The 12,415-nt window shown below is 38.5% G+C and overlaps 1 protein-coding gene across 4 annotated transcripts in view; it reads left to right on the top strand.

Moving 5' to 3' along the window:
- ARSK (arylsulfatase family member K) overlaps positions 1-6,886 on the top strand; it is a 51,550-nt gene extending 44,664 nt beyond the window's left edge. The window contains exons 8-9 of one of the 4 annotated variants that reach the window (XR_006817682.1): positions 1,045-1,519; positions 6,853-6,886. Coding sequence is in view for 2 of the 4 variants with exons in the window: in XM_045999314.1 (XP_045855270.1) it covers positions 1,045-1,334 (290 nt within the window). In the remaining 2 variants the exon portion in view is untranslated. Of the gene's footprint in view, positions 1-1,044; positions 1,544-2,897; positions 2,923-6,852 lie in introns of those variants that run through there. The other 3 variants (XR_006817683.1, XM_045999314.1, XM_045999315.1) reach the window with 3 other exon arrangements.
- The last annotated feature ends 5,529 nt before the right edge of the window (positions 6,887-12,415 follow it).

Below are 12,415 nucleotides of genomic sequence, written 5' to 3'. Positions count from 1 at the left end.
AATAATTCTTTAGAGGCTAAACTGATTGACCTCCCCCTCTCCCCTCTACTCTAAGAGCAGGAGATTCTTGGCTTCAAAAGGAAGTCCTTCAATTTTCATCCTGATGTGTAATGGGCATCTCTTGCTCATTCACTGGACATGTTCTGCAAAAAAAGCAGATGTGACTGTCAAAGTATCAGGGGGTGAGCCTGCCTTTCCTGTATTCTCTGGGGTTTATTCACTGACTTCCCTTTCCCGAAGAGGTACCATCTGAAATCACCTAACAAAGTCATAAATGTCTTCAGGGCCCTTCTGGCAAATGCACCACATAGGCCCACAGAGGTTTTTCCCTCAACATGTAATGTTCATTTATTATTTTAAGTAAATTGTCATAAGATCCTTGATTTTCTATTTTTCCAATTAGATTGACATCTAGTTATACTTTCTGCATTCCTTTTACCTAGGTAAAAAGGGTACTTATTTTCTGAAATATTTATTGTTATTTTCTTGGTGGTAGCGATTGAGATACATTCTTATTTCTGTGGCTATTTGCTCAAATGGACAGTGTTGATGCACCGAACTTTCAAAAATCCAAGCACAAGATGCTAAAATATATAGAAAACTAAGAGTAAGTGAACTTAGAAGAATATGACTTGACTATATAAAGAATTCTTATATCTAGAAAGTTTGGAGCTGTTGAAATGGGAGAATATAAGCATTACTATTTTTTTTTCACTGTGTGTCAAAACAAGGCATCAGAACCAGGAAGAATTAGGGCCAAGCCAGCTTACTAGTGACATCTATTTCTGCCATCTAGGAAAGGATAAGAAAAAAAATGAGATAGCAGGATGATGGTAGGAAGGTAATTTGGACATACATTTAGAAGAGTGTTTAACCTTTGGTATATTATTTTACCATTTATATTGTCCTTCATCTTATTATGCTAATAGGAACTGAAAATAGAAATCAATTCAAATACATTATCTGTCACAGAGTAATGACATTCTAAAATGTGTTTTTGTAACTGGTAACTATTTTGATAGCTATTTCCATTTTTTCTTCCAGATCTTTCCTCAGATCCAGATGAACTAACAAATATTGCTACAAAATTTCCAGAAGTTACATATTCTTTGGATCGGAAGCTTCGTTCCATTATAAACTACCCTAAGGTTTCTGCTGCTGTCCACCAATACAATAAAGAGCAGTTTATCAAGTGGAAACAAAGTGTAGGGCAGAACTATTCAAATGTTATAGCGAACCTCAGGTGGCATCAGGACTGGCTGCAAGAACCAAGGAAGTATGAAAGTGCGATTGATCGGTGGCTGAACACCCCCACTAATCTTAACAAAATCTGAACTGAAGTTAGAAAATAATGTTCTAGAGCAACATATATAGAGACATGGTAAGAGATCATGATTCGCTTTTGCATGTTTTAATAATTACTGATTTTTAGTTACTTTTAAAGAATGTATTCTGTTTTAAAATAAAATATAGGGCACCTGGGTGGCTCGGTGGGTTAGAGCCTCTGCCTTTAGCTTGGGTCATGTGGGATCGAGCCCCACATCAGGCTCTCTGCCTGGCAGGGAGGCTACTTCCTTCTCTCTGTCTGCCTCTCTGCCTGCTTGTGATCTCTCTCTGCCTGTCAAGTAAATAAAATCTTTAAATATATATATATATATATATATATATATAATCATTATGCAATTAGATTTTTTCAAAAGTGATTACTATCAAGACCTCGTTCTTACGAACTTTTAACAACTTAATGGAGGTGTTAAAAGGACGGAAGCAAATAGTAAAATATAAAGTTATGTTTCTCTGAATAATATGGAATATAGACAATTTTAACAATTATTTTATGACTTATGAACCATAAAATAGTTATTTGTATTTGATGGTGTCTGCCGAGTCATTTGCATTTGATGGGGCATAAATTATTTGGATGTATTTGATGGGACACAGATCCCAGATCTGGCTGACTTTATTACAGTTTTTTTTTTTTAATCAGTAATATATGCACAAGCTACCAAAGAGTGAACAAATGAGCATGAAGTGTCCCTCCTTTCCCAGTTCCCCTTTCTGGGGAAACTACTGTAACCACCTTCCTAAGTATCCTTTTAAAGACACACAGTATATCTAACAAACAAACTTTGTATTTCCCCCCAACACACAAAAGGTAGCTTACTCTACAAAAGATTCTGCATCTTGCTCTTTTTTTTTTCTCTCACTTAAAAATACCTAGAAATAAAATTACTGGGGAAAGACTGTATCTAATACACCAAATTGCCTCCAAAGAAGTTATATCAATTTAAATTCTCACCAGTGATGCACTTCCTCACATCCTTCACCAACCTGGTAAATAAAAATATATTTTAAAAGTGTTTTTATTTTGAGTAAGATCATATTTTCATATATTTAATAGCCATTTGAATTTCTTACACTGTGACTTTTACTATTTCTATTCTTTGTCTATTTTTCTATTGATTGTCTTTTTTATTACAGGCGTGGTTTTGGATCTTAGCTTTTTGTCTGTAAGAGAAGCTGCACATGTTTAGTTTTTTTTTTTTCCTTTTTGTAATTTGTCTTTTTGTTTTGGTGTTCTTAACCTGTGGCAATTGGTATTTTCATGCAATCAAATTTATGAATCTTTGCATTTATGGCTTTGGGATTTTTGCGTCATACATATTCAGCATGGTGTCCCCCACTTCCCTTCTTCTAGAGTTTTATTTTTTGTCCTTAGATCTTTGCCCCACCTGGAATGTATTCCATATTAGAAATCTAACTTTAGTTTGTTGTTCTAAGATGGCTACCCAAATGACCTTTTATTGAATAAACTTAACATTTGTCCCTTTGGTTAGAAAATGCTACTTCGGGACACCTGGGTGGCTCAGTGGGTTAAGCCTCTGCCTTCGACTCAGGTCATGATCTCAGGGTCCTGGGATCAAGCCCCGAATCGGGCTCTCTGCTCAGCAGGGAGCCTGCTGCCCCCTCTCTCTCTGCCTGCCTCTCTGCCTACTTGTGATCTCTCTCTGTCAAATAGATAAGTAAAATCTTTTTTAAAAAATGCCACTTCATTACATAATACCTTTTATTGAATTAATTATCTTTTCCTCTATTGATTTGAAATGTCATTTTATTATATTCCAAAGTTGCATTTACATTTGGGTCCTTTCAGAACATTTGTTACCTTCCAGTGGACCAATCCACCTTTGCTTACTGATGCGGTAGTCCATCTCTGGTCAGACAAGTTCCTTTCCAACATTTTCCTTTTTCAGAGTTGTCCTGGCCACTCTTGCTTACTTAGGTTTTCCACACAAATTTAGAATAAGTTTGCCTAGCTCGGAAATGAAAAATCTTGTTAGTCTTTTTATGAAACCATATTAAGTTTATAGCCCATTTTAGGGATAATTGAACTCTTTATAATCTTCAGTCATTCTAAAAATAATACAGCACACTTTTCCCTTTTTTTTTTTCAAGGTTTCTTTGATCTCATAGTATTATTCTAAATTTGCTTCATATGGATCAGTTTCTTTAGAGATTTTTGGAGAAATAAGGACCTCTGAGAAAATACTGCCTAGGCCGCACCCTACACCAATGAAAATAGAATTCTGGGGATGGCACCTGGGCACTGTTTTTTTCTTATTGTTTTGTTAAGCTCTCTAGGTGATGGTCCCAAAGTGTAGGCAGAGAGGAGTTTTTCCTAGTTGTTTTATCATTTGTTGGCAGTGTGCTATTTTAAGTGGATCTTTCTTCCATTACATCTTCTGTTTGTTTATATACACAGATTCTTTCTCTATATATTATTTTTGTGGCAATAATACAATATTTTTGGTACCAATAGTTTTTTGATTGGTATATTTTTCAGCTATAAAAAGATGATCTGCAAATAATAATTTTACCTAACTTCCTCTTCAAGCTGTCTTTGACATTTTCCTAAAGAGCCACTTCATCTCCTGTGTTTACTCTTCTTCAGTAAATTTGTAGGAGCTTATCTTTGCAGCTATATATGAATTTCTGAGAAAGAGATTTCACTGCAGATACATTCTGAAACAAAACCCTTAAGGAAAACAGCTCAATATTGGACTATGACAATTAAAATGAAAATACACAAATCTACCTCCCATCTCCTAGTTAAACCTAAAGAACATGAAATAGCTAGTGTGTGGGCGCATATGCTAATTACAGGGGGAAAATAAAGCAATAATAATAGAAATGTGGTTCTGAAAACATAGACATATGAAGATAAATACAGTCCATCTTGTTCTACCCAAGCTCTTCGAGGTGCATTCATTGTTAGAACTTACCAAGCATCCACAGAGTTTTAAACATATTGGCTATAGGATCATACTTAGGTACAACTGAGTTTTTAGGATAAAATCTGATTCAAGCTGGTATCAACCGTGAAACCAGAAAAAGAAGGAAAACCTGGAAAATTAAGAAATGAGTGCCAGGATCTGAGAGAAACAGACACTAATTATAAACTGAATTGAGGACAGTCTCCAGGATTCAGTTTTACTAACTCTGCTGCTCCACCCTGCTCCAGTCTGCCATAATCTCCTGTTTGGAATTCTGCGGTAGCCTCCTTAAGAGATCTCCCTGAGCTGCCCTTGGCTTTCTTCAGTCTTTTCTCAACATAGCAGCCAGACTGATCCTGTTAAGATCCATCACCTCAGGGGTGCCTGGGTGGCTCAGTCATTAAGCGTCTGCCTTTGGCTCAGGTCATGGTCCCAGGGTCCTGGGATGGAACCCCCCCCCCCCCATTGAAGGGGTCCCTGCTCAGCGAGAAGCCTGCTTCTCCCTCTGCCACTCTCCCTGCTTGTGTTCCCTCTCTCACTGTGCCTCTGTCACTCTGCCTCAATAAATAAATTCTTTTTTTTTTTTTTTTAAAGATCTATCACATCACTTCACTGGATCCTCAAAACCTCCCACTGGTTTTCCATCTTACTCTATAAAAGCCAAAATCATCACAAAGGCCTACAGGACCCTGGACTATTCGGCTGTTCCTTCTCTCACAGATCACCTCTCCTCCCACACTCCAACTTCTTTCACTCTCTTCCGGCCACACTGGCATCCCTGTTGTTTCCTAATACTCCAGGCATGCACCACCTCAGGACCTTTGTTCTTGTCAGTGCCTTCTGCTGGGAAGACGGTTCTTTCCTCAGATTTCGACTTGGCTCACTCTGCTACCTCCTTCAAATTACTGCTCCAATGCTACCTTCTCACAAGGACTTCTCTGCTTTATTTTCTCCGTGGTAATCATTACCATCTAATGCAGGGTGTATTTCCCATACTGTCCCCACCCCCACACCCCACTAGGATGAAAGCTCTCCATACAGTCATGGCTTTTTGTCCTTTTTGTTTCCTTAAGTATCCCAAGTGCCTGGGACACAAAAGATTAGTAAATATTTGTTGAATTAATTTGCTGGGAATTAGAGTTTTTCAGATAACACACTGGATTAGAAAAACCAGTGCATTAGGCCATGGCAGGGCAGAGTTGAAAAGGAGTAGCCTTCTCAATAAAGTAGAGCCTTCCAGAAGCAGTAATTTCTAGCAAAATCCCACAGGAGAGTTGACAAGGGGACTCTATTCTTCTTTGTCTTTTTCTATGAAAAAGGCCAGATACTGAATATTTTAGGCTTGGTGAACCATATGGTCTTCTTCACAAGTACTCGGTACTACCAAGTAGCATGAAAATAGCAATAAAACAATATGTAAACATGAGCATGGCTGCTTTCCAATGAAACTTTGTTTACAAAAACACAGGATTTGGCCTGTTTTGGACCACAGTTTGCTAACCCCTAGTCTAGAACAGTGGTTCACAACTTTGCGGCAAACTGGAATTACTTGAGACTGTTCAAAAACTATTAATGTCTGGCTCCCACCTCTAAGCACTGAGGTTTTTAAAAGCTTCCCAGTTGCCTCTAATGCACAGCAAAATCTGGGAACCAAGGTTCTGGAACCTTGTTATTCAAACTATGGTCCTTGGACCAGAAGTATCCACATCAACTGGGAACCTTATATTATTAGTCTCTGTTAAAAATAAAATAAAAGGATGTCTTTTGTATTTATCCTTCTACTCTATGTGGTTTTACATCTCATTAAACCTAGGGCATCCTAATGAAAACTACTAGAATTGATGAAATTTGTTAAATAGCTACATATACATAAATAAATAAATATCTGTAAGAATACTCACTAGGTAAGAGTGGCAATTAGGAAAAAAATATCTCACATTATGACAGAGAATAAAATAAATTTTAACAAGAGCCACAATCAAGATGAAAAAATTATTAGGTTCTACTGAAGTACACAAACAAGATATGAACATGAAATGAAAGCAAGTTCTTGGATGTGAGGATCTTATATTAAAATGTCATTTCTCCAGAATTAATGTATAAATTTTGTACAATTCCTATTTTAACCTGAATAGCGTTTGGTGTGTGTGTGTGTTTTTTTTTTCTTGATTGGACTAAACAGGCAAATTTTCATGGAAAAAAAGTCCAAAATACCTAATAAAATTATGGAAAAGAAAATTCTTATTGGCTATTAACTCATACTATAAATCACTGAATCAAGCTAAGAACTTGGCAGTGAGGGGCCAGAAGAAGGAACGATATGTCTCAACACAAACTAGGTGGAAGAAAATCCGTGTAGAAAACAGGAAAGATTGAGACCTCTGCTAGAACTCTTCCCTTGTACCAATCATACACTGAATATGTGTGTGTGTTGTTTATAATTATACATACTAAGATCTTAGGTAAGAATTTTAGCCCTTTTAAAACACATTTTTAGCCCTTTTAAAACACATTTAAAGTTATAAAGCTGAGGGGTGCCTGGGTGGCTCCGATGGTTAAGCCTCTGCCTTTGGCTCAGGTCATGATCCCAGGGTCCTGGGATCAAGTCCCACGTGGCTCCCAGCTCAGCAGGGAGTCGGCTTCTCCCTCTCCCTCTACTGCTCCCCCTGCTTCTGCCCTCTCTGCCTCTCTCTGTGACTAGTGAGTAAATAAAATCATTAAAAAAATAAAGTTATAAAGCAGAATCTTAAATAATTCTTAGGCCAAAAAATTAGAGTTCTATCCTGTTTTTGAAATAAAGAAAATGAGAAAACTCAGAACATGTGACACACAACCAGAACTATACTTAGAATACTTTTAGCCTTAAACTTTTTGTTATTAAGAGGAAATAAACTGTTCAAGAAGTTAGACAACAAAATAAGCATCAATTTTGTAATATTTATAGCAAAGTATTGGTATCCTTAAATAATGTTTTCAGAGTTCTGTTTTCACATAGGATAGGGATGGTTGCAAGGGAATATTCCTCCATGTTAACAACAGCAAAAAGCTAGATAATGTAAGCTTTTTTTTGAGCCTATCAGAAAGGCTTGAGGCTGCAAGACAACAGGTAACCAGAATTCAAAAGGGTGGCAAGCTCCTCTGAGAAGGAGTGGGCACTCAAACTGGGTCATCTGTGGCAGAACATGGCAGGGAAGGGAACTAGCAGCCAAAAGAATGGGTAACAAAACAACTGATAATATGACAAATCCTTAAAAGTCCAATGTGTGTGAAAATAACAATAGAAACTCTGGGAGCACATCACTCGGCATATAAATACAAATCAAAACCACAATGAGATAGCACCTCACACCAGTCAGAATGGCTAAAATTAACAAGTCAGGAAATGACAGATGCTGGCGAGGATGCGGAGAAAGGGGAACCTTCCTACACTGTTGGTGGGAATGCAAGCTGGTGCAACCACTCTGGAAAACAGCATGGAGGTTCCTCAAAAAGTTGAAAATAGAGCTATTGCACTTGCAGTAATTGCACTACTGGGTATTTACCCTAAAGATACAAATGTGATCCGAAGGGGCACGTGCACCCGAATGTTTATAGCAACAATGTCCACAATAGCCAAACTATGGAGAGAACCTAGATGTCCATCAACAGAATAATGGATAAAGAAGATGTGGTGTGTGTATATATATATATATACACACACACACACACACTGGAATAAAGAAATATATATGTGTATATATACATACAATGGATAAAGAAGATGTGGTGTATATATATGTATATATATACATAATGTATACATAATGTATATACATTATATACATTTATACATAATGTATACGTATGTATGTATATACATGTATGTGTATATATATGTATATACATATATAACAGAATAATGGATAAAGAAGATGTGGTGTGTATATATATATATATATATACACACACATACAATGGAATAAAGAAATATATATGTATATATATACATACAATGGATAAAGAAGATGTGGTGTATATATATGTATATATACATAATGTATATACATTATATACATAATGTATACATATGTATGTATATACATGTATGTATATATACATATATATATACACATACATACAATGGAATACTATGCAGCCACCAAAAGAAATGAAATCTTCCCATTTGTGATGACATGGATGGAACTAAAGGGTGTTATGCTTAGTGAAATAAGTCAATCAGAGAAAGACAATTATCATATGATCTCCCTGATGTGAGGAAGTGGAGATGCAACGTAGGGGGCTTGGGGGGTAGGAAAAGAATAAATGGAACAAGATGGGATCGGGAGGGAGACAAACCATAAGTGACTCTTAATCTCACAAAACAAACACGGTTGCTGGGGGGTAAGGGGGTAGGGAGAGGGAGGTGGGGTTATGGACATTGGGGAAGGTATGTGCTATGGTAAGTGCTGTGAAGTGTGTAAACCTGGTGATTCACAGACCTGTACCCCTGGGGCTAATAATACATTATATGTTAATAAAAAAATTTAAAAATTAAAAAAAAAACCTCTGGGAGCCCCCCACACAAGGGAAACCCCCACGAACTTTTTTTCATGACCTCAAGCAGCACTCATGAGAAAGACTGGGGGCAGGGCTAGACATCTAATGGAGCCCCTTCAGTGGACCAGGTGGATAGTGGCTACCTCTGGAGAATGAGCACAGAGCCCAAAACCTTATGTGTTAAAATCGTATGTCAAGCTTACATCTAGTTTGTATTGAGACAAACTAACTGTATGTCCCTGAAGTGATACACTGAGAACACAGTATTAGCCCTATAGTATTTCAGACCAAAAACTCTAATCCAAATTTAATTATGTGGAAACAAATACAACTTCAGAGACATTCTACTGAACATGTGTCATGGACTCTTCAGACCTGTCAGAGTCATGAAAGAAAAAAGAAAGACTGGGCAATTGTTCTAGACTGAAGGCCACTAGAGAAATAATGCAGTTAAATACCACCCATGCAGTGGATCCAACTAAACACATCCTTGGGAAATTGTCACAGACAAGAGAAGAATCAAGTTCTAGAATGGAAAAAACAATGATCACATTTACACAAATCAGGAACCAGAGTGACTTTATGCTTCTCAACACAAACACTTAGAAGCCAGAAGGCAATGGAGCAATGCCATCAGAATTCAAAAGCAAAACATTTCCAGTGCAGAATTTTAACCCCAGCCAAGTCATCAGTTAAGCATGATGGTAAAATAAAGAAATGTTCAGACATGGAAGAGTCCAAAAATTTATCCTGAAGGATGCTTTCTACCCAATCAGGGAAAAAAACCAAGAAGAAAAACCAAAAACAAAACACACATGAAATCTGAAAGCAGGAAAACCCAGCATGAGATAGTGAAAGTAGTCTCTAGGATAATGGTAAAGGGAGATGCCTGGGTAACAACTGTCCTGGAGGGCAACATGACCGATTCTACATGACTACAAGACTCCCACCGCTATGTCCTCAGCCTCTGCACCATTTTTTTTAACCTTATGACGTGTTCGATGATGTGTTCTACCCAAAGGGAAAGAAACCAAGAAAAAAGACCAGGGATTCAAGAAACAAGGATTCCAACCCAAAAGAAAGGCGGAGTTTCAGTGATGACGACAGACAGACACTCTAGGATGATAGTTGTATAGTAGGCCTCGAGAGAAACCAGCCCACATGGAGAGGGGGCGGGGATGGAGGTCTCTGGTAAGAAAATTGCCAAGAAAAATAAACTGGAATTGCTACATTATGTTACAAAACTGAACTGAGGGACTAAGAGGTATAGGGAGAATTAGCTATGTGACAATAAAATTCAATGCAATTATTAATTTCAAGAAAAAGAAAGTGATATTCATAATATCTATAACATTCACCTGAGAATATTTTCATTTCATAATAATGTATACACTAAATATAGGTCTAACCCAAAATTATAATATTACTATAATAAATGTGGGAAAGGAGAAATTATCTAATAAGAAGCTAAGAGTCACTACATTACGCATTTGCTATTTAGAATTCTGGAATTAAGTAAATGCCAGAAGAAACAGCAAATCGATTCTAAATTGGTTCCATTCAGAAGATGGGAGGGAAGAGTGAAGATATGTAGACAGGAAAACTATGTTGTTGCCAGCCCTCTAGTTCTAGTGGACTTTCCAAACAAGGTGTATGTGTTGTCTTGAGAAGAATTCGTTTTTTTCAATCAATGATTTATCAGGTCTTAGTAATGTTAAGTTGTGTGGAATGTAATTTGCTGGTAGAGTCCTGTTATATGAGACCATGTCACCAAAGTGAGACAAATTATAGAATTATCTTGAGAAATATGAAACTGATATTGGCTAGAGAAATCACTGAATTATGGGTATTGCTCAGAGAGAGCTGCCTGCAAGGAGCTGATCATAAGCTGGGATGATGTATGTTACAAAGAAAAAGGCCTCTGCAAAACCCTCTGAGGGGAGAATGTGAAAATTAAACCGCGAGTTTGATTTCCCAGGGCTATAGCTCTACCTCTTTTTTAAGCGTTCCACCAAGAATGGTTCTCCTTCCATCTCTCCAGAGCCTCCCCAGGATCCTCTGGATGATACTGGCCTAGGAAAAGACATTTCTTTTCCTTAGGTTGATGGATTTATCGTCAAAGCAGGAACATTTGCTCAAAGTTCTCTGAAATGCATCATATATCCATTAGTTCAGCAATTTGAAACATATTTCCTGATATCTAGATTGGTCAAGCCCAGTGCTAGGCACTGGGGAGAGGATAATAAAAATGACAAAGTTCTCTGGCCAAAGGACACTGGTTTGGGAATTAGGATTCCTCAAGGCAAGAAAAGACTGTCAACCACACCCACCAAACCCTCTTCTCTGGAGCAGCTTAAAGTGCCAAAGGTGTCCTCAGCCTGGGACAGTGAATCCCAGCAGATGCCGGGATGAGGAAGCTCAGGAAATCTACTTGCACAGAGATCATGTGGAGGGTCCATCCTGCTTCCAACAGGAAAACTGAAATTTGTTTGTGAGGAGATAGGGCTAAAGTAAAAGAGACAGCATTAAATTGAAACCACTTCCTGTGACTTGGATTTCTTTTTTAAAAATTGGCTGTCTTATCATTTTGTTAGTCACCTTTTCTCTAGGCTTGTTGGGGGCGTAGTCCCTCCCTGCAACTTCCATCTGCTTGGAAAACAGAGAATGAAGAGCCATGATGACACATCCATCACTGGATGGAAATATTAAGAGAAGAATCAACAAATGTACTACCATTTGCATAAAACCTATTAATGCCCTCTTCAGACTAATGCAGTGAATTTTACATCGCTGAGAGAGCAGCTGTGATCCACTGCTTTAGTAATGAGGAGTGTTTGAAACATCTGCAAATCGCTGCTCCTCCTAAATGCCAAGCAATATCATCACGTTAGCTCTCTGCAAGTAAGTACTCTCATTGTTGGCCCGAGGAAGGCATATCTTTATCAAAGATTCATCTAGTGGGCCCCTCTTTGCCCCAAACGCTGTCGGGTTTCTTGTATTTCCTGTTTTTCTCATGCTAGTACATGCTGATCCATGGCATTTTCGAATTTTTATTTTATTTTTTAATGAAAACTAGTGTCTATTCTCCCCCCCCCCCCCCCCCCCCCCCCCCCCCGCCTACTGGTAATCCGTAACCATTTTGAGAGGTACAATGTCGGTCAGAACCTTCCTCTGCGGTATAGGAGCTTTTTGCAAAGGCCAGGCAGGGCGAGCTTCTGCCCCGCTGTGCTCTACCCGTAAGTAGCGAACCCGAGAGGCTCCAGAGCTCTGTGCTCCGGCGCTACGGCGAGCGCACGGTGGGAGCCACCGCAGACCGGAGGGGCATCCAGCAGGATTGGGAGGAGAGACACGGAGAAGGTGGAGAATAAGAATCATGTGTGTTCCTCGAGTGTACAACCCACATTTGAGTGACAAATGACGAGGACAACCTATAAAAACAACTAAGCGCAAGTCTACCCGAATCCATTTTCCTGTGTGTGCGCGCGTTTTCAACTAACTTTGGGAACTCGTAGACCAGGCGTCGTGCCCCTCGCAGCTTCGACTCCACCTGGGTTTCCCGCGCCCTGCCCGCCCGCTTCCGCACCTCCTTTTCCCCCAGGCTAAGG

Source organism: Meles meles, chromosome 3 (assembly GCF_922984935.1).
Source record: "Meles meles chromosome 3, mMelMel3.1 paternal haplotype, whole genome shotgun sequence".
Classification (NCBI taxonomy): domain Eukaryota; kingdom Metazoa; phylum Chordata; class Mammalia; order Carnivora; family Mustelidae; genus Meles; species Meles meles.
The sequence above is the reverse complement of the archived record's forward strand: the minus strand, read 5'-3'. Positions and strand labels throughout refer to the sequence as shown.